At 42.4% G+C, this 23,416-nt stretch overlaps 1 protein-coding gene across 3 annotated transcripts in view; it reads right to left on the minus strand.

The window, feature by feature from the left end:
* FLT1 (fms related receptor tyrosine kinase 1) overlaps positions 1-23,416 on the minus strand; it is a 122,797-nt gene that overhangs the window by 55,219 nt on the left and 44,162 nt on the right. For all 3 annotated transcript variants that reach the window (XM_048494633.1, XM_048494632.1, XM_048494631.1), the window contains exons 11-12: positions 12,692-12,806; positions 5,233-5,341 (exon numbers count right to left, since the gene is read on the minus strand). In XM_048494633.1, coding sequence (XP_048350590.1) covers positions 5,233-5,341; positions 12,692-12,806 — 224 coding nt within the window. The remainder of the gene's footprint in view (positions 1-5,232; positions 5,342-12,691; positions 12,807-23,416) is intronic.

The following is a 23,416-nucleotide window of genomic DNA, read 5'->3' on the forward strand; positions in this document are numbered from 1 at the left end:
TTTATTGTTATCTATTTTTATTTTTGAAATTTACCAGTAGCTGCTGCACTTCCCACCCTCAACGTATACGCAGGTTTTCCCAGTTTTTTGTGGTAAAATTAGGTGCCTCGACTTATATGCAGGTCGACTTATACACGAGTATATACGGTATGTGGAAAACAGTCACAAATCTAGAGAACATTTCCCATCATAATCCACAGAGGAGACTTCTGAGAATATTTTTAGTGCAAGCAGAGGTGTAGCTGGGCCAGAGTGCGCCTGGTGCGCACTCTGGCTTTTTTTTCACTGAGAAGGCCCCCCCCCCCCACTCCCACTTACTTTAGAAAACCGAGCAGGCTGGAGAACAGGCCTTCTTGTTCTGGTGGGAACTACATTTCCCAGGTCTCCAGCCTGCTCGGTTTCCTAAAGTAAGTGTGGGGGGGGAACCGCAGGGTGGTCACTGTGGGGGGGAATCACGCCGTCTGGCTGGTGCCTCTCATTACCTTTGCTTTTAGAAAATTGAATAGGTTGGGGAGAACAGGCCTTCCTCAGCCTCTGGGAACTACATTTCCCAGGAGACCCTGGGAAATGTAGTTCCCACCGGAACAGGAAGGCCTGTTCTCCAGCCTGATCAGTTTTCTAAAGTAAGTGTGGGGAGGGCCATGGGGGGAAAGGGGGAGGGGCGGGGGGATTTTGCATCCCCCACATGACCCAAATTTGTGCGCCCAGTGCGTTGGGCACCCCCTACCCCATGGGAGCTTTGCCACTGAGTGCAAGTATATTTAACTTGCACCTTTAAGCACAAATAAATATTTCATGTATTCAAAATGGCACTTGGTCATGCCTTGATAAATATAACTTTAACGTTATACATATATACTATGTGAATGTAGTGTTTTTGACTTAAAAGATCTCTTCTAGCTTTTGGCAAACCTACTTCCTTTTCTATGCAATTACCACTGGTGCCTACTAGTAAAATATGTCTAACTTCTTACAAATGGTAAATCCCATTCTGGCTGCAAGGCTAAAGTGAGCACTACCATTAGTGAATGTACTTATCGAATTCAGTATTTACTGGAAAAGCTGAAGCCCACTTTCAAACTTCTGTGTAATAAGACAAAGCTCCGGCACAATAAAGCTAAGTTTTGCTTTACAACCTCTGGGTGATTCCTGTGGCCTAACCAATATTGACACAACTTCTTTCAACTGTGTCAGCATCTTAGTTGGATCCTGTACCACACTGTTTCCTGTCTTTGTTTACTGGATTGCACTGATGTTAGCATTGGGAGCAATTCCAGTGAGCAAAATGCCCGTCTATTCAACATGTGGCCCAACAGGGGAGCTGCAGGGCCTTGCCCACGGCTCTCAGTTTGGCACTGTAACACGGAGAGATATTTCTGTGTACCAGCGGCTGAAAAAAAAAGGTGTTGCTCACACAAAAGGGTCAAGGAACATTTCTAAGCCAGGTTTGGGTACTGTACACTTCAGAGTATAATACCGTCTGATTTCTCCAGGTACAACCTTAGTATGCTTTTACATCCTAGATATGTTTAGACATTAAAAAATAAGAAAAGTGAAGAAGTGTATGTATGTATATGTGTGTGCGTGGATGGATGGATGGATGGATAGATAGATAGATAGATAGATAGATAGATAGATAGATAGATAGATAGAGAGAGAGAGAGAGAGAGAGAGAGAGAGAGAGAGAGAGAGAGAGACTATATGACAACACTGAACATTTAAAAAGTTAGTATCTGGAAAACATTCACAAATCCAGAGTACATTTGCCATCATCATCTACAGAGGAGAATATATATACATACACATACACACAAACATTTCTTCAGGTTTTCTTATTTTTTTATGTCTAAACATATTTTATATATATTGTGTGTGTGTTTGTATGTATGTGCGTGCATGTATGTTTATCATGTCTTTCATTTAAAAGAAAAGAAACTACCAATTGGTAACACTTCACAGCATTTGTTAAAGACAAGCTGCGTCAAGAGTGGCTGGAATAATGTAAAAGACTTTTATTTACTTTAGTGATTTGAAACTTCCTGTGGAAATAGCTCCCAGGTTTCCTGATGGAAGATTTTGTTTATCTTTGCCAAGCACCATCAGGAATCTCAAAATAAAATGCCTTCAGTGACACTGGTCAGCCAGAAGATAAGGCAGTGCTGTTCCTGTCTCACTCCCAGTAATTGCAAACACACCCAGAGTCCTGCTGTGTGCCAACAAAACAGGCAGAAATAGGGGAAGGATCAGAGGAGGAATGGAAGATACAAAATGGATCGCTTTGGTTTACAGAGAAAACTTGAGAAACTGGAACGACCATGAAGGTCCTAAAAATTAATGGCACATATTGAAAGTGCGCATCTTATTACTGTTATTATTTACGACTAGCAATAAAGTTCAGCCGAATCAAAGTCTTGCTACTGAACAGTCCAGGGGCACAACAGTTTGCCAGAACTAACCAGAGGAACGGACCCATTTGTTTGCAAAGCTGGATCCCGGCTTTGCAAAGGGGGTGGGAGCCAGCAGGGTGACTGTGAAGACAAGGAGAGTTCTGGCTTTGCCGGGGGGTGGGTGGGTCTTCAACAAGGTGGTTGTGAAGGTGGGAAGCCTGTTGTGTGAAAAAATACAATGGGATCTAGCAAGTGGGAACCTGCAAGTGACGATTCAAAAAGACACTACTGCCACCTTTTTTCTTCTGTTCTCCCCCTTCTTCTCTGTCTCTCATTCTCCATCCTTCTCTATTTTTGCCCCACTACCCCCTCTCTCATCCTGGACCCCTACCCCAGCTTGATGCTCCCCTTGCCCCCAAACAGCCTGGGGCAGTTACACTGGTCTTGTTAGTGCATATTGGAAGAGAAATAACCACCAGCCATTTCTCTACGGAGACAATGGGCGATAAATAATATTTGATCCTGGAAACAAACAAAGCAAGCAAGCAAACAGGATGGACCATATCTACAGATATGTGTTTTCACGAACACCTCTCTACAAATATGCATTTTCTATGAACACTCCGCCCCCCCCACCATTCTTTATTTCCTGTTCACATGTTCATGTTACGTGCTCCCTGTATGTGCACACATCTGATAACATGTTCACTTCGGAAATGAAAATACAGACCAATTCCTGGATATATTTGGGGTTGTATCACATGTTTAATTGTACATGCAAGGACAGTAACACGAGCATTTCTCAATGTACTTGCAAAGGACAGTCAAGTGTACACTGTACATACATTGTACTTGTGTTCAATGTAACTTGTGAACATGGCTCTTATCAGTGTTTAATGGAGGAATACCTCCTGCTAGGTAATAAATGATTCAGACATATTTTTTTCTGTGAGATTGACAGCTGGAGACTGCTGCTAGTTTACATGGGTGCATGACTGACATGTCATCTAGTAATCCAAATGCACAGAATGGAGATGTATGTCAGACCACCTGATACAAACAAAAGATCTGCTACCAGGACCAAAATCTGTCCAGATTAAATTATTCTGTTCTTCCTCCAGATATTCCGTGCTGTGCTCAGTGGCTAATAATAAAAGAGTAGTCATCTCTCATGCATACCTCACAATCTTTCAGACTGATTTAAAACACCCCGAGCAGCCAACCAGCATCCATAAACTCCACATTCCTTTGGCTATTGAACTATTTACTGTGGCCTTGGAGCCCTGGCAAGTCCACTCACTTGGCTTTGTAAGCTTGGTCCAAGCAATTACTTTGTAAAGTACTTGATGCAGTCTCAGAAAGCTACTCCTTTCTTGGTCTTCCTAGTCCAACTAACGTATATTTTTTCGGCATTAAGATCACAGGCAGTCTGAGTTGCTCTAACATAGGGGTCTGCAGCCTGCAGCTCTCCAGATGTTCATGGACTACAAATTCCATCAGGAAAAATCAGGGCTGATTGGATTTATAGTCCATGAACATCTGGAGAGCCACATGTTGCAGACCCCTGCGGTCTAATGGAAGTCTCCCATCGGAGGACATCTAGTACATCTTCTGAGATGGATGACTTCCTTCACCCTGTGGTTAGTGGCAAGGGGAGGGGCTGTAGATCAGCGGAAGAACCTCTGCTTTGCGTGCAGGAGGTCCCAGGTTCAATCCTGGCATCTCAAGTTAGGAGGACCAGATAGGAGGAGACCTTCTTGAGACTCTGGAGAGACACTGCTAGTCCAAGTAGACAATATGGACTCAATGATTCAGTACAATGCAGCTTTGTGTATGATTTCCCACAAACCCCAGGACATTTCTTACCTCTCCACAGACCCCTAAACAGAACCCTATAAACCACCTTCTTTTTGTCTTATTCATGTTCCTGTTCTATTGCAATCCTTTGGTTAAACTAGCCATCAAATGAGAACAATTTTGAAAACAGATGAAAACCTAACAAACCTCAAGCAATCAGTCTAGCTTTGAAGTATCTATTTTGAATACACTGAAAGGAAATCCTCCTTAGCATCCTGGCCTTTTGTTCATAGCCATCAGCGTTTTTGTACTGGCATTAGTTAAAAGTGCTTTCCCTACAGCAAGGACCAAAGAGCTGGAACATTTACTTTCTTATTTGCACAGAAGGAAAAAGGTTACTTGATTGTTTTGTAACATTAAAAGGATTCATACAGTCACAAAAACTGAGTTCAGCCTATCATGATATCCACATGAGAAAAGTTCAGCGTGATTTTGGCTTCTTGGACAATTTTTTTTAGTAAATTTCAACAGTTATTGTGTGTAGTGGGACAAGTGAATTTAGAGGCTCACTTCTGTTAATTGAACCATATTTGTTCTTATTCCATTTTCCTTCATATGTTCCCTCCTTCACCTTATCCTCACAGCAACACCCCTGCGAGGCTGGTTAATCTGAGAGATGGTCACAGGAAGGGATTCAGACCTGATTGTCCCAGTTCCTGGTCTGACACTCTAATTACTATGCCATGCTGGCATCTTGCTAGGTAAACAAGACAGCTACAACTGCACAATTGGTCAGATGGAATGTTTGTAAACATTCCGTGTCATTACAGCAGCTCAACCAACAAAGGATAGTTCATGTGTGAGAGGAACCAGCAGCATTTGGACCATCATATTTCTGATATACTCTACGAGTTAATCCGTTAGCTGTCTAAAAAGTCAGGTATTTGCACCCACCATAGCTGTTTTTCAAAGAGGAACTGGGAAGTGTGGGGATTGCCATCTATCCAATGTTTTTTACAATCTGATATAGCATGAACTTGTACTTCACCTGTTACGAAATAACGAATGCTTCTTTCATCAGTTCCTAATTTATTGGAAGCAATGCAGGTGTAGATTCCAGATACGTTGGATTCATCCACTATCAAAATGCTAGCAGTCTGTGGAAGAAAGAAAAATAGTTTCAGTTCTCATAAGTTTCACTTAACTGTTTTTCAGTGACCTCCCAGAATCCTAACAATGATATGATTTGATTGTGGTGGGTTTTCCGGGCTGCATGGTCGTGGTCTGGTAGATCTTGTTCCTAATGTTTTGCCTGCATCTGTGGCTGGCATCTTCAGAGGTGTATCACAGAGGGAAGTCACAACCAGTTGAATTCGGCCATGAAAGCCTTTGACAATACAATGATATGATTTGTTTGTTTCATTCATTCATTTGGTGAAAGGCAGTATAGCAACCAGGAGTTGTCACCATGTAAAACCATGGAAATAACAGTAAAACAACATGAAAGTAATTTTCCTATGAGATGTTTATATTACCAGAGTTATTATAGTTTAATGGGTTGCACAGGTCTAGAAATTGTTTTATCTTGTACCTTTGATGTACAAGGTTGTAACAGGTTACAATAAATGAGGCAAGGCACAGTGAGCTGTATCTCACAGGCTGCCCTATCAGTCAGTCAAAGGAATTGGAAAGAATAACACTGGAAACGATAGCTCCATCTGCAACAGGTTCATTTGTGTAATGAGGGAGGGACTGGGGGCATACTCAGCTTTTCCTGGAAACAACTGTTTCATATCTGGCTTCAGCACACTGGTTTCAGATGAAAAGGATGCCATATTTTATCTGAGACTGCATTTATAGCTGTCATTTGCAGAGAATGGAAAGACTGTCATTGGCAGAAGATGGCAAGATTACACAGTATGAACAAAATAATAAATATAGCTGAAGATGAAGGGCAGATAAGAGGTTGGTTGGTTGGTATGGGGAAGGAAAAAAGGAAGCATGGAAAGGTGAGGATTTAGGGGTTGACTGGAGGAGGGAAATAGTATAGAGAATAAAAAACATAGGGGATAAAAATATTCCCCCTGCAAATCCTTGCAGATCCCTCTATACAACTGGGCCTGCTGGCCAGTGCTTCACAGTGGGCTGTAGTTTTCCCAGGTAGATTCTTCCAGTTAAGAAGAAGAAGAAGAAGTTTGGATTTATATCCTGCAGGAGACTCAAAGGGGCTGACAATCTCCTTGCCCTTCCCCCCTCACAACAAACACCCTGTGAGGTAGGTGGGGCTGAGAGAGCTCCAAAAAGCTGTGACTAGCCCAAGGTCACCCAGCTGCCGTGTGTGGGAGTGTACAGGCTAATCTGAATTCCCCAGATAAGCCTCCACAGCTCAGGCGGTAGAGCTGGGAATCAAACCCGGTTCCTCCAGATTAGATTCATGAGCTCTTGACCTCCTACACCACTGCTGCTTCTTAAGGGAAGAAAGGTGGGCAGAAGATGAGGGACAAGGAAAGAAAAAGAGTTTGGATTCATAGTCCTGCTTTTCTCAATCATAGGGAGTCTATCAAAGCGGCTTACAAACTCCTTCCCTTGCTGTCCCCACAACAGACACCTTGTGAGGTAGGTGCGGCTGAGATCGTTTGAAAGGAACTGTAACTAGCCCAAGGTCACCCAGCACACTTCATGTGCAGAAGCAGGGAAACAAATCCAGTTCACCAGATAAGAGTCTGCTGCTCATGGGGAATCAAACTTGGTTCTCCAGATTATAATCCATAGCTCTTAACCACTACAGCATGCTGGTGTAAGATGTTGTCTAGTGGGTGGGAAGGAAAGGGAAGCAAAAAAAAAAGAAAGAAAGAAGGGAGACTATGGCTCATTCCGCACATGCAGAATAATGCACTTTCAAACTGCTTTCAGTGCTCTTTGAAGCTGTGCGGAATAGCAAAATCCACTTGCAAACAGTTGTGAAAGTGGTTTGAGAACGCATTATTTTGCGTGTGCGGAAGGGGCCTATGAGAGCTTTCAAGGAAGGGAAAGATAAATAAAGGGGAGAGAGGGAAAAATAAGATGCCCCCTCCGCAAATCCTTGTGGGTTCCCTGATTATTCTCATCTAGTGTAAACAAGTTTAATTCCTGTGTACAGAGAACTCTCTGACTCAATCCATACAATTATTCATTGAGAAATTACAATGGAGTGTAAATCTGTCTTTTACTTAAATTGACCTATACCCACTTATGTATAACATAGGTCACAATGAAGATATGCCGAATAGCTTTTCCACATCATCTCCATAATGAACTTTGACACATTATACAGAATCTCAAAGATGTCAGTATTGGGTATGGAAATGGTCCAGTTAGAACCTTATTCTTTACTCTGGCATAGCGTAGTTGTTAGAGTATCCGACTAATATCTGGGAGACCCAAGTTTAAGTCTCCACTCTGCCATAGAGGTTTGGTGGGTGACCTGGGCCTACTCACTCTTTTCAGCCTAATCTACCTCACAAGGCTGCAGACCTAAGAACACATTACTGGGCGAAAACCCCACTGAGTAAAACAGAACTTATATCTGAGCAAACCTGCCAAGGATTGCTTTCTAAGTAACCTCTGTGTCACCTCTGATCAATGGAAAACTGCTTTAGTAATACACAGACTGGTAAACACCCTTTTCCCTGCCAATGTATTTTAAATGACAGGGGAAATTCCAGAATTATGAAAGCAACATTTTTTCAATAGAATCAGTCAAATCATGCATGAAAGACACAGCTAGTAATTATTGCCTTTGTAGATGTTTCCTATTAAACATATTAGGGTCAAATTGGCTATGACCTCAGGAGATCCATGAACAGATCTGCTTCTTTAAAAGTGTAAATAGTGGCCACTGGAGACCCAATTCAAAATGGGGTTGTGATCATGGGTGTTACTCAATTTTTCTCCAACCTATATAGAAAACCAGAATACTTGAAATAACAGCGGAAAATATAAAGCAAACATTATGAATTTGGCCCCTACTGAATGCTAGGTCTGAATGCAAAACTTTAACTTATTCCACAGAATAGTTGTGGCTAGGGTTGCCAGCCTGTAGGTGGGGCCTGGAGAGCTCCCTGAATTACAACTGGTCTGCAGACCACAGAGATCAGGCACCCTGGAGAAAATTGCTGCTTTGGAGGGTGGGTGGTATGGTCTTATACCTCACTTGAGTCACTGCTGTTTCCTAACTCTGTCCCCCACAAGGATCCAACCATCTCTAGGAATTCCACAACCTGGAGTTCATAACCCCAGCTTTGGCTCACTCCTTTTGGGGGACAGTATCAGTACTCAGGAGCAACTTATGACCAGTTGTCCCAATAGTCAGCATCCCAGGGACCAAAGGACTCCTTCTTCCTCCTGGAGTTCTGGGCGCACCTGTGATGTTAAATCAACCAAGGTGACAAATTTGACAAGGTTGTGGATTAGCTGTTCTGATTTTTTAAAAAAGTGGGGCCTGTTTCTTCCTGTCCTTTGTTGAAGGGAGAACAATATCTGCGTTCTTATATGCAAATGTCAGCAGGCTCTTTCTGAGCAACAAAAGCATGTACTACATGCAGTACCTTTGCCTCAACCTGTTAATATGTCATTTACTTGCCCTACTTGCTTTATCTGCTACCGTGTTTCCCTGAAAATAAGCCCTGTCATGATTTTTCAGTATTTTTGGAGGATGCTTGAAATATAAGCCCTACTCCAAAAATAAGCCCTACTGGTAGTTACAGATCAGGATGGTGTGATTCAGCAGGGTGGTCCCTGCCAATGAGGATGCAGCTTGCATCACGCGTGACGGGGAAGCAACGGGGCTGCTGAGAGTCCACCTTAATGAATTGTGAAGGTACCATATTTCCCCTAAAATAAGCCCTACCCCGAAAATAAGCCCCAATGCATCTTTTGGTACAAAAATTAAGATAAGACTCTGTCTTATTTTCAGTGAAACATGGTATGACTGCTCTTCAAGATGAACCTCAACAGTCTAATGATTTCATCTTACCCCTCAGAAACTTGATCCAGTATATCACTGGAAAGAGTTCAATCCAGTAAAAGTCCAGTTTTAGTCAGAGTTCTCTGCACCCAGGCGGTTGTTTTGAACTAAGAAATAAAGCAGATAAATGCCCTCTTTCTCTAATGCTGTGTATTTTCCAAAAGAACTCCTTACTATACATACATATGAACTGAATTTCTGGACAGCAACCAAGTCAGGCAAGACTAGGAAAAAGATTAACCATTGCTAGTAACTGAATTTGACTATAATTCACAGAATAATGTGTGTAGTTAGCACTGAGAACATCAGTGTGGTGGTTCACTGGTGATGTGAACATTCTCAGTAGCTCCTTCTTGTGGTTTTAGACCCACAGAAAGATGCTGATTTTTTAATCAATCATTTCTGAGGAGAAGAAGTGGCTACAACTGGTGGGAATATAGTTGTTTATCTCCCTGTCTGCTGCTGATTGGAGGTTGCTAGTAGGCTGTCCTCTTTTTCTGCTGTAAGCAGAACAAGGGACTTCTGTATGGATCACATTTGGGTTTTCCCCCCCTCTCGCTCCTTTGCCAGGATTGTTGATGACAAAGCAAAGATAGCTAATTGGGACTTGGCTTTCCCCCTCGTACAGAGCTGAATTTTCGTGCAGGTTTTCTTCATCTCAACAGTTCATCCGCAAACTCCAGAGCCCTTCATCACATTCCAGTTTTCCTTTAACTAAACCATATTTACTTTTCTCCAAAAATATACTCCAATGAAATGCTCTGTCTATCTTCTCAGGTCACATACAAACACGCTTCTCCATCTCCTATTCCTATGTCAAGACTATGTCAGACTCAAAGTGCCTTCTCATCAAAGGAGAGATAAACATGTTCCATCCTTTCTCCCCAAGTGTTGTCATACAAAGGACAATCTATTTACATCCAAGACTAGTCCTAAAAACAACCAATTAATTCACAGTAGAGGGCAGGACAGACTGTCTGCCAGAGGAAGCAGGAAACCCAGCAGACAGGCAGAGGACTGATTCGAAAGGCAGAGGTTACACATTTCTGCCACTAGAACAGCTAATTACAAATGTGGAATGTCCCATTAAAAAGGGCTGTGAATGTTTTCTATGGACTCGTACAAATGATGTATTGCCATGCTGATTCTATCTGTCGGTTATTTTTGGTGCCTCTTGTTACTTTTAGTTATGATATGACTTGATGCTGCTGTAAGCCAACATCCTTTTGTTTAGATAATGTAGAACATAAATATTCTGAAAAAAGACTATATCACAACATCCATTTACTACAATATATATCTCAGTTCCTCCTTAAATGGCTGGAAATAATTGTCACTAATTTTGCCAGCAAAAGTACCTTTAAAAAAATATGGTTTTTACTCTCAGGCTGTTTCTGCACAGCCAAAACACAGCGCCCAAGGGACGGTAAAAACACCGTCCCTGGGGCCCTGTTCACACAGCTGGTGCTGCTGCCCTCCGACCCCTGGAAGTCGGAGGGCAGCGTGGGCATGTCCCTCCAGTTGTCCAGAGCTGTGCAGGGAGGAGAGGTAGGTGAACGGGACAACCCACAGGCAGCTTCGTGCAGATTCGCCTCTGCAGGTCACAGCAGCCTTTGTGCTGCCCACACAAAACCGTGCGAACGGTCTTGTGTGTCCACCAGCACGAATTATGCTGGTGGAGAGCAGTTTCCTGCCGCTGGGTAGAAACGGGCCTTAGAAAACAGGATTTTGTATCTTTGCCTCCTTAAATCAGCCACGTCCTTTCTTCTAAAAAACACCAGATTCATTCAAGGCAGAAATAGCCTGAGCATTCAACATTTTGCTCTGAATATTGAAGTCAGCATCATAACCCCCAGGAAGAGTCAAAAGAGGAATGTTAAGTAAACTGTACTTCTTTTTGGATTACTCACATTCAACTGGAACTCTTTATGAAATTGTGAAGTGTTCTTCGGGATTATTTCCTTACCCTGGAGGAAATTTCAGGCTGTGTTCAAATCAAATCCCCAACCTTACTTTTTTTGTGAGATAATTTTATCAAGACTTCAGACATCCCTGTGGTTCATGATTGAACCCTATCCAAATTTTTCAATATCCTTTTTTCCAAACTGAGGACTACAACAACCAGACGCAGGATGGAGTCCAATAAACTAGCACTGCATCTCTGAGCACACTCACTTAAGAGACAGATATGTGGAAAACATTTGCAGAAAAACAAGGAAATTACACAATGGCATGAAATGGTGTTTTTGGCATTCAACTTAGCTGGGTAAAAATGTCAGAATTTGTAGGAGTCCATATCACTTAGTACTTTACTGAGTCTGATGCTTCACATTTTGTCCTGCCCATTCTCAGATAGTATCAAAATGAAAATTTAAGAGTCCAACGTAGTTTCTATTGCTAACAGCTCCTTTAATACTGATTAAGGCAGAAGAACTTCAGTGAGACACTGAAGATGCAGTGTCATACAGAGCCAATCTGCTCGCAATTATCTACATGGACTACACAGGATCCTGTGTGAATACCCAATATTCTAGGAAAAGTTTCAGTATAATAAAATCTTAAACCTATGTTGTGGTTCTTTAATCTCTAATCTTCTACTTGCTTCAGCCACATCAGTTCAGGCAGAAATTCATATCTTTACTCAACATTTGAAATTCATTGCATGCCTTTGTGCATTTCTCAGTATAATCTATTCCTATTACTCACTTTGTATAATCTAACTCAGGGGTGTCTTTTAAATCTACGTCTGTGGCCATCACTACATCATCTGTGTCTGCATTTTACTCACTCACTGAGTAAAGAAGTAGCACAAACAGCCCTATCAGTTAGATCAGAGATGTCCAACTCTGGAACTTCAGATGCTCATGGACTACAATTCCCATCAGCCTCTCCTGGCATAGCCAATTGGCCTTTCCTTTCCTGAGACCTTTCCTTGCTGTTGTCTCCTGGCAACAGCATTTAGAGTTTTACTGCCTCTGAATGTGGAGCTTCCCCTGGCCATACCAGCAGGGGCTGATGGAAATTGTAGCGCCAGAGCTGGAAATCTCTGATCTAACTGATAGGGCTGTTTGTGCTACTTCTTTACTCAATGAGTGTGTAAAATGCAGACTTTGCTGCCAGATGATGTCGTGATGGCCACAGACGGCTTTAAAAGACAGATTCATGGAGGATAGGTCTATCATTGACTAATGTCAAGGTGCCTAAAGGGAACCTCCACATTCAGAGGCAGCAAAACTCTAAATACTGTTGCCAGGAGACAACAACAAGGAAAGGCCTGCTTTGCCCTGCTATTGACCCTGTAATCTATTGGCCGCTGTGTGACAGGATGCTGGATTAGACCATTAGTCTGATTTGGCAAAGCTTTTCTTATGTTTTTAGGTTGTGCGGACAGAGTAGATTAAATTTTGGAAGTACCTTTCAGCATCACGGTCTGACAAATGGTTACCAGTTTTATCCCAGCATTAGCAGCAGCCCATATACTTCCCCAACCGAATGACAATACCTTATTCTTCCCCTCTATCATCGATGTTCTCTGGGTGATGCTGTGGATTCTGTTTCCCGTAGTGCTGCCAAATTTCAAAGTGAAAGGTCTCTCTGGATTGGAGCAAAAGTCACGCCTATGATGGGAGAAATGAGATTGAAGCATGAAGCTGAATGGCTGAATATTTCTTGTACACAGTGTCTGTAAAGGCAGCCTAATTGGGTATGTGACCTTTTTCTGGTCATTAGACTCCAGTCCAAAGATTAGATCCAAGTTTGAATTCTAAGGTTTAAAGTGGCAGATTGGCCACAGGTGTTAAATGGGGGATACTCAGAACATTCCTTTCAAATCTCAAACAACAGCCCACGCAGATATTAAATAATATTGGTAACACAATCTCAGTGGATGCAGTTGAAAACGTGGGAGGGGAGCCATTTACAATGAACATGGGGAAAACTGGACCGCCCAATCCAAAGGGGTGTGTGTGTAGAGCAGCAGCTAGAGATGGCACTGCTGCAGTATCTGCAAGGAGGCAATTAGTGATGCAGGCACTGTGAGAGAAAGGGAAAACCTTTACTCCCCCTGGGAAAGCTCACAGCATATAGAAGAAGAAGAAGAGTTTGGATTTATATCCCACCTTTCTCTCCTGCAGGAGACTCAAAGGGGCTTACAATCTCCTTGCCCTTTTCCCCTCACAACAAACACCCTGTGAGGTAGGTGGGGCTGAGAGAGCTCCGAGAAGCTGTGACTAGCCCAAGGTCACCCAGCTGGTGTGTGTGGGAGTGTACAGGCTAATCTGAATTCCCCAGATAAGCCTCCACAGCTCAGGCGGCAGAGCTGGGAATCAAACCCGGTTCCTCCAGATTAGATACACAAGCTCTTAACCTCCTACGCCACTTAACCTCCTAAGCCACTTATGCTGCATTTTTGGTAGGGTAAGTCTGTGATGGGAGAAGGCTTTTCTGACTTGAAAGTGCACTAGGAGCCAACTGATTGGCTCTGCCTTCAGGAATGCACCCAGAACCACCATCACCTTTCCATGTCAGCGTGGGCATTTCTGAGGGCAGCCCATCGCCACAGCGGCCAGCTTCCAGGTTTGGGTGCTGTGGTGGCCAGCCACCAAGGTAAGTCTCTTGATGCCATCATCTTTGGCACTTTGAACAGTGCAGAGGTGGTAAACTGTATATTCACATTGGTTCTAGTGCAGTGATGGCGAACCTTTGGCACTCCAGATGTTATGGACTACAATTCCCATCAGCCCCTGCCAGCATGGCCAATTGGCCATGCTGGCAGGGGCTGATGGGAATTGTAGTCCATAACATCTGGAGTGCCAAAGGTTCACCACCACGGTTCTAGTGGGTTTTCTGGGCTGTGTGGCTGTGGTCTGGTGGATCTTGTTCCTAACGTTTTGCCTGCATCTGTGGCTGGCATCTTCAGAGGTGTATCACAGAGGGAAGTCTGTTACACACTGACTTCCCTCTGGTCGGAAAACCCACCAGAACAGTGTGCTGCTATTTCACAGCCATGCTCCCTTTCAAAACATTTCCTCATGTTTTCCAACAATATGTCCTCATGGTACCATATGAGGACATGGCTAAACTGGCCAGTTAATGGTATTAAGCTCAGGAACTGAAACTTTTCTTGAGCTGAATGTCACTGAAATCTCTTATAGCAACCATAAACAGGAACTAAAATAGTTAACATCTAAATATGTGTATGGAAAGCAGAATAAAAATAGATAAATAAATTGAAGCTCAGCAGAAATAAAAGCATACAAATTCTAAATTCTAAATAGTTATGAACCCTGACCCAGTGGTGGGATTCAAATAATTTAGCAACCGGTTCTGGTGGTGGGATTAAAATACCGTATATACTCGCATATAAGTCGACTTTTTCAGCACATTTTTGTGCCAAAAAAGCTTTCCTTGACTTATATACGAGCCACCCACCGCTGCTGCCACTGCCCGTCATCCCCCTCACTCATTCACTCATCTTTTCCTTTCCCCGCAGGCTCTGAGGCTCAGCTTCAGAGAAGCTGCCGCTTTGGCAGCCTGTCTCTATGATTTTCTTAAAAGGGCAATGCTCCAAAGATTGCTTAAGCATTGCTCTTTTAAGAAAGATAGAGGTGAATGCTCTGTCTGGCGTTTCCTTGCTTGCCAAGGCTGCTGTGGGGATCCAGGAGGCGGCGGGGGGGGGAGTGATCCGGTGGGGAGCGGGCGCCCTGGCTCTTCCCTGCCCCCGCCTGCTTTGGAGTTACCACCCTAGACTTATACATGAGTCAATAAGTTTTCACAGTTTTTAGTGGTTGAATTAGGTGTCTCGACTTATACACGGGTTGACTTATACACAAGTATATTTAACAACTGGTTGTTGACAAGCACCATTTTAACAACCGGTTCTGCCGAAGTGGTGCGAACCTGCTGAGTCCCACCACTGCCCACCACTCAGATCTTGGAAGCTAAGCAGGGTCAACCCTGACTAGCATTTGGATAGGAGATCAAGAAAGACCAGAATTGTGACACAGAGGCAGGGGATGGTAAACCACCTCTGGTTGACTTGAGTGTTGAAAAGGCGATGGGGCTGCCATATGTCTGCTGTGACTTGATGGCAGTTTTCACCATTACCAGTAGTTATGCAGTTAATACACATCTGCTCTAACACAATAGCTAAGAGTGTGAATTATGAGCAGGGATGTCCCTGCTTCAAATTTTTCCTGAGTCATGATTTTCCAAGATGGAACTTGGGAAGCCACCATCTCTGAGCATCAACTATCTCCATGTCAAATATTTATTAAAAAGGACTTACCCACAGGGCGGTTATAGGAATTACAGAGAAAACTTATGTGAAACACTAAAAAGCATTATATAAATGAGGGTATTGTTAACACAGATGTCTTTTCACCTACCCATATGCCTAAATGTGATTTAAAAGAGATCTTTCCACATATCTGAAGGAAGATTTTCTTCAGTTTGCAAGTCATGAATATGGTTATTAATGATAGGATGTTTGGGAAATCATTAATTCACACAGTTGCCATAAATCAGAAGCAACTTGACAACACATCACATATCTAAAAGTTTATTTACAATTTCAAAAACATGATGGTAAGATGTGTTTTGGAGTTTGAGTCCTTCACAGATGTTCAGATTCTGAGACAGGGATTGGTGTTTGAAATATATGGACGAGAATTGAGTTTCATTCACAGAGGTTAATCCTGAAGGCAGACATGTTTTTTCTCCAGGAATGGATCTGGGGTTTTGTGAGGTAACCTCTGCTTATCTTTGCCCTCTTTCTCCTATTGCCTTCAGTCAGACTGTTCTTTGATACCACTAGGAATTATCTCCCCTAGAACAGTCATTTGGCTTTTTAAAACCGTTTTTCAAACACTTGTATATTTATTTAATTGCTGTCTTTTTTTTTTAAAAAAAAGCTACCTCCTCTTTTTAACTTGAAGCCTTCTTTTGGTAGGTGAAATTGCTAATAGCTTTGAGTTTCTGTTAGAAAAGCAATGCATAAATATTTAATTAAATGAATAACATTAAAATTTATGCAAGCCACAAAGGTCAGCCAGTCACCTGATGACAACATGACTTTAACTGGTTCTTGTTACATGTGTAATCAATACTCTAGGCATCTGACTTTTCCTGAAAGAAACAAATCACTGGTTGCTTTTGGGATCATTTCAATCTGGAAGTTTTATTTATTTTATTTTTGTTTATTCTTTAAATGTGTTAGCCGCCCTTCCCCGAAGGACTCAGGGCGGCATACAACATAGTTCAATAATACAATATACAGTTTTTAAAACCGATAACAATACAAAATTAAATTAAATTAAACCAGATTTTAAAAATCAGATCCTATGTCAGCCCACTGGGGAGGCAGGAAGAACAGATTCACCAATGAACATATGAAGTTGCCTCATACCAGATCAGAACTCTAATCTATCAGGGTCTGCAGGGTCTTGTTTAGTCATACTGACTACAGCTCTTCAGGGTCTCAGGCAAAGATTCTTCCCTTAGCTTACTATCTGTTCCTTTTAACTGGAGATGTCAAGGTTTGAACCCAGGACCTTTAGCATGCAAAGTAGATGCTATATTACTGAGTCATGACCTCAAGCTCCACAGCATGTTGACTATTCTAATTCAGGATGTCTGTAATTCCCCTGGTGGTATCAGTTGTTTAATACCTGAGATATCAAATTTACCAAAAACTTCATTTAATTTCTATCATAAAGAGGAGAGCATAATCCAAAAGGTGTGTATGGAATTTGATTCCTAATCAGGCATAGATTTCTAGTCAGGTTGGCAAATCTGCATTGGGATTTTACTGGCAGAAACCAGCTTTTCTAGCCAGATCTGTTTACATTATTGCAGAAGTTTCACAAAAACATGTTAGGATTCAGACCCCCCCCCCCCCCCCCCCACCACCACCACACAGTGCATGCTTAAATACTTATGTTTACTTTTCCATAAAAGCAAATTAACAACATGAAAATGCCTTACATTGTTTACTGGATTTGGGATAAAACCAGTGGTGGGATTCAGCAGGTTTGCACCACTTGGGCAGAACCGGTTGTTAAAATGGTGCTTGAAAACAACCAGTTGTTAAATTATTTGAATCCCACCATTGGATAAAACCTTTCAAATTGTAAAAGAAAAAGTACAAGTAGATAGAAACATTTGATTTCCTTAAACTAGGGGCAGGGAGGAGAAAGTGGTGAGGATTACAAAGTTGTATAGTTACTAGACATTTCAAGAGACAGAAGGAAAACCCATTTACCATACATAATGGACTGGTTCTTTTTAAAATCAGAGTTCAAAACAGGCTTAATGGAACTAATTTGTTTTCCAAAGGCTAATTTGATACATTTGGAAATAGGCACATTGTCATTATATTGGGTCCAACTCTTCACGTCCTTTTGAGGAACTTCTTTTTTGCAAGTCTAGATACTACAGCCCTCACTTGGATGGCCCAGTCTAGCCCAATTTCATCAGATCTTGTAAGCTAAGTAGGGCTAGTTCTTGGCTGTCAAACCACCAAGAGGTTTCTGTAGAGAGGTAGGCAATGGAAAATTGTCTCTGGTCTGGAAGACCCTATAGGGTCACCATACATTGGCTGCTACAACCAGATGGCTCAGTTCTATTTTTGATTTGTATTATCTTCACCTTTGGTTTGCATGGAAGAACTTACTTCTCAGTATTTTTATTAGATTCGTTAAACCTGTGTAGACCAACTGAACTGAAGTCCTTCATCAGTTTCCCATGTAAATTGTTCTGAGAGCAGTGGCATTTAAACCCACAAAACTGTATATTCTGACAGCCATGGTTGATGGCAGATCAAAATGTAATAAAATATATAAAGATGCATCAATCTGTCCTAAAGCTTTAATTTTCTGTGTTGTTTTACTCCATTGAATGAGATAACATCTGGTTGTTTTGCATTCCACCAAAATTAATATTACGTCAACTAATTTGAAAGTCCTTCAGACTTGGGGGTAAAGTCCTGGAGAAGGGGAGATTTGGGGAAGGGAGAGCTCTCATGCCATAGTGTACCCCCTCCAAAGCAGTCATTTATTTTCCCAGGGAGATGGATCTCTGTAGTCTGGAGATCGTTTGTAATCCCAAGACATCTCAAGGCCCCTGTGAAGGTTGACAATCTAGCTGCAAGGATCTAGTCACTGATCTCCCAGCATTTCAACTGTTTTGGTACAGTGAACATGTGGAGTCACTATCTGTCAGAAAGATAAGCATTGAGCAACATGGACAGATGGCAGCTTCAAGTGTTCAAATACACATGCTTGGACGTTTCATAATAATAATGAGTTTGGATTTATACCCCCACCTTTTTCTCCTGTAAGGAGTCTCAAGGCAGCTCCCAAACTCCTTTTTCCTTTCCTTCCCCACCACAGACACTTTATGAGGCAGATGGGACTAAGAGAGTTTGGAGAGAACTGTGACTAGCCCCCTATGAAGAAGCAGGGAAACAAATCCTGTTCACCAGATGAGAGACCACTGTCTGTGTGGAGGAGTGGAGAATCAAACCCAGTTCTCCAGATTAGAGTCCACCTGCTTTTAACCACCACATCATGCTGGCTCTCCAGCTATGATAGATTACATTTATTAAACGCAAAGTTGAATGAAATCAGTTATTTTGCAAATATAAACTACGTTTAAATGAGTAATATTCCTCAGCCATGGCACTTCGGGTTTATTATAACATGTATCTGCAAAGGCTCAATGTTATTTATTTATTTATTTCAATATTATGAAAATCTAATTCTCCTGTTGTTTTAACTGGTAATTCTCCAGAGCCTGAAGAGTGGATATATCCTTTTAGCAAATAGCACTAAATCGGGAAGTGCCAGATATTTCCTGGCGTTAGATCTTAAATATAGTCATATGGTATCTGTTTTACAAATCTGTCTTAGAACTGAATGGCTAAACTCTTTAAATCTATTTTATATCTTTATAAATGAACTGTCAAGTTGGAAACCAAAATCCATAGATGTAATACATGGTTTTAAGTTTAACAATTTAATAATAGTGTACAACCACTGTCTAATACCTAATGCCAATAAAGGTTATTGTGATTGTGATTACATTTATTATTTACATAGCTATGTATTCTAAAAATACACAGATTCTAAAATACACTAGATTTCGTTAGTTTTTAAAAAAGTAAAATTAAATCTGTAGATGACTATGTCAAAAAATTATATCAGTTATGTTACGCTGTTATAAAGGCCAACATGAGAGGCAGAGGAATGCTTGGTGTTTCAACTCTAGCTCACTTCGATATCATATGGTTAAGGCCAAAGTGGCAGAACAAACTAAACAGCTCATACTGGAACAATGAATAGCACAGCATTTATGGAATCAATGGACCATTCATTAGTGCTGCATCCCTTAAAAATAGGAAACAAAGGGATATGTGGAAATACAAGGGCAGGAAGAAACATGTATAATAAAATGTCCCTCAAAACATCTTTAATGCATTAGAAAATTCAGGATAAGTTTGTATGCAAGAAGGGATACCAGTTTAGGAAATTCCCCCTGAAAGCATTGAAGTATCACTTTATGTATTGCATGAAAATTCCTGCTAAGCTAGACCAAAATCCTGTCTAGGAAGTATAGCATCCCATTCCCAGCCAGAGACCTCTAGAAGCTCATAATAGGGGTTCCCAACATCCCCAGGAGCTCAGGAGATGGGACAAAGTGTGGAAATGACATACAAAACTGTAGTTTGGAGGGGAGTCCAAATGAATGGTCCATTGATGTGCTGACATCCCAACCAGGGGTTTACATTGTGCAACATCATTTCCATGCCCACCACAATTTCTACCACAAGCCAATAAGCAAGAGTGTGCGGGAGGGCCCAGCTGACTGAAGGATGCCAATTCAATGCAGGCAATTGGCAGATCTACCTCACATGAATGAAGATAACAACCTTCCCTCACTGCTGTACAAACTGGTACTATGTATCTCAACAAACCTTTACTTGCAAAATAATATCCACAGCTTCTAGTATAATACAGGCTGATCAGACGTCCCGCTTTTGGCAGGACAGTCCCGCCTTCAAACAATTTGTCCCGCGTCCCGTGGGTTATTTCAATTGTCCCGATTTTTGGGAGGCTGCCACACTGCCTTCTGGGGCGCAAGGCAGTGCGGCAGCCTCCCCAAAATCGGGACAATTGAAATAACCTGCAGGACGAGGGACAAATTGTCCATGGGGGGGGGAGCGGCCCGGGAGCTGAAGGCGCCTCTGTCCATTGGGGGGGCTTTGCCATTCGCGCGTGCACGCGCAGCCACAGGAGCACGGCTTTCTGGGGCTTGTTGTTTCAACGGCAAGCCCCAGAAGGCAGTGTGCTCCTGTGGCTGCGCGCGCACGCGCGGCTGCTTACCCCCCCCCCTGTCCCGGTTCACAAAGGTGACCATCTGGTCACCTTAGTATAATAGTCATTAAAACATTATCAGTCACTAAAATCAAGCAATGAAGATATCACAACAATGAACTAAAGCAGCCAGAAATGCAAACAGAAAGCATAATACATCTATTGGTAAGTACTGTTTAAAGTTCTTTGACTTTTAACAGAAAATAACCTCACATATTAGTGTCGCTATGCAGATAAACAGTAAGTGTACATGCTGAACACTGTACAGTTCATTTATTTTTCAGAGTTCCTATCTCACCTTTCTACCAAGTGAGGACTTAAACTGAACTCTACTCATAAAAGACAAATGAAACCCTAAAAAAACACAGGACAGCAGCACTAACCAAGGTATGGAGCGGTTCAGATATAAGAACATAAGAACATAAGAACAAGCCAGCTGGATCAGACCAAAGTCCATCTAGTCCAGCTCTCTGCTACTCGCAGTGGCCCACCAGGTGCCTTTGGGAGCTCACATGTAGGATGTGAACGCAATGGCCTTCTGCGGCTGTTGCTCCCAATCACCTGGTCTGTTAAGGCATTTGCAATCTCAGATCAAAGAGGATCAAGATTGGTAGCCATAAATCAACTTCTCCTCCATAAATCTGTCCAAGCCCCTTTTAAAGCTATCCAGGTTAGTGGCCATCACCACCTCCTGTGGCAGCATATTCCAAACACCAATCACATGTTGCGTGAAGAAGTGTTTCCTTTTATTAGTCCTAATTCTTCCCCCCAGCATTTTCAATGAATGTCCCCTGGTTCTAGTATTGTGAGAAAGAGAGAAAAATTTCTCTCTGTCAACATTTTCTACCCCATGCATAATTTTATAGACTTCAATCATATCCCCCCTCAGCCTCCTCCTCTCCAAACTAAAGAGTCCCAAACGCTGCAGCCTCTCCTCATAGGGAAGGTGCTCCAGTCCCTCAATCATCCTTGTTGCCCTTCTCTGCACTTTTTCTATCTCCTCAATATCCTTTTTGAGATGCGGCGACCAGAACTGGACACAGTACTCCAAGTGCGGTTGCACCACTGCTTTATATAAGGGCATTACAATCTTTGCAGTTTTATTATCAATTCCTTTTCTAATGATCCCCAGCATAGAGTTTGCCTTTTTCACAGCTGCCATGCATTGAGTTGACATTCCCATGGAACTATCAACTAAGACGCCTAAATCCCTTTCCTGGTCTGTGACTGATAGCACTGACCCCTGTAGCGTGTATGTGAAGTTTGGATTTTTTGCCCCTATGTGCATCACTTTACATTTTGCTACATTGAACTGCATTTGCCATTTCTGAGCCCACTCATCTAATTTATCAAGGTCCGCTTGGAGCTCTTCGCAATCCTTTGTGGTTCTCACCACCCTACATAATTTGGTATCATCTGCAAACTTGGCCACCACGCTACCCACCCCTACTTCCAGGTCATTTATGAATAGGTTAAAGAGCACTGGTCCCAAAATGGATCCTTGGGGGACACCACTCCCGACATCTCTCCATTGTGAGAACTTTCCATTTACACCCACTCTTTGCTTCCTGTTTCTCAACCAGTTTCTAATCCATAGGAGGACTTCCCCTCTTATTCCTTCATTGCTGAGTTTTCTCAACAGTCTCTGGTGAGGAACTTTGTCAAAAGCCTTTTGGAAATCCAAGTAGACAATGTCCACCGGTTCACCCCTGTCCACATGCCTGTTTACACCCTCAAAGAACTCTAGTAAGTTTGTAAGGCAGGATTTGCCTCTGCAAAAGCCATGCTGACTCTTTCTCAGCAGGTCTTGCTTTTCTACATGTTTTATAATTTTATCTTTAATGATAGATTCTACTAATTTACCAGGAACAGATGTTAAACTGACTGGCCTGTAATTTCCCGGGTCCCCCCTAGATCCTTTCTTAAAGATTGGTGTGACATTGGCCATCTTCCAGTCTTCAGGGATGGAACCTGATTTCAGGGATAAGTTGCATATTAAAGTGAGAAGATCAGCAATATAATGCTTTTCTGACAAGCACTCAAAGGAGTTAGCTATCCCCTCACTCAGGAGAAGACTTCAAGTTTTTTAAAAAGGAAAACTAAAAAGATTTTTTCAGGCAGCAAATTAATTCGTTTATACTGCCTTTCTACCTTCAAGAGAGCCACCAAGGCAGCTAACAAATTAAAACATAAATAGTAATATTGTATTTTAAACTATTAAAACCATCCAAAAAGAGCAAAAAACACATCATTAAAACAATTGAGGCTAGAATTAAAATATATTCAAAGGCACCAAAACCACAATTCAAACTTTGGGCAGGAAGGAGGGGCCACTGAGTGCAGTAATGTACCTTTGCAAAACAGTGCCCGTGGCCTGTCCTGGGTGCCACCCTTCTTGGTACCCAGCTTCCAGCTGAACTCCCCCCCACCCTTCACCAAAAAAAAAATCAAGGCAAAAAAATCTCCAAGGCAAGACTGGCAATACACTGAGGGCAGGGACAAGGCTTGGGAGGGTAGGCTCCTTCTCAGGCCTTGGCACTGCTCGGACAGAGAAAAGTAAGGTGAATTTTACAGGCACTGTTCCTTTAAAATTCCCCTTCCTCTCCTCTGTGTGAGCAGCTCTGAGGCCAGCGACACACTGGGGGCAGACACCAGGCCAGGAATGGTGCGCTCCTTCCTTGGCCTTGCCTCTGCCCACAGTGTGTTGCTGGCCTTGGTGTACTGGAATAAAAGTTCACCTGGCCTGGCCTGGCCTGGCCTGGCCTGCAGGGGGAGGGGTGACCAAAATGCACCCCCCATGTTACCCAGGTGAAAGCCCCCTAAGTCCCCCCCTAGATACGCCATTGACTGAGTGA

The sequence above is a fragment of the Sphaerodactylus townsendi genome, linkage group LG04, assembly GCF_021028975.2.
Source record: "Sphaerodactylus townsendi isolate TG3544 linkage group LG04, MPM_Stown_v2.3, whole genome shotgun sequence".
Lineage (NCBI taxonomy): Eukaryota > Metazoa > Chordata > Lepidosauria > Squamata > Sphaerodactylidae > Sphaerodactylus > Sphaerodactylus townsendi.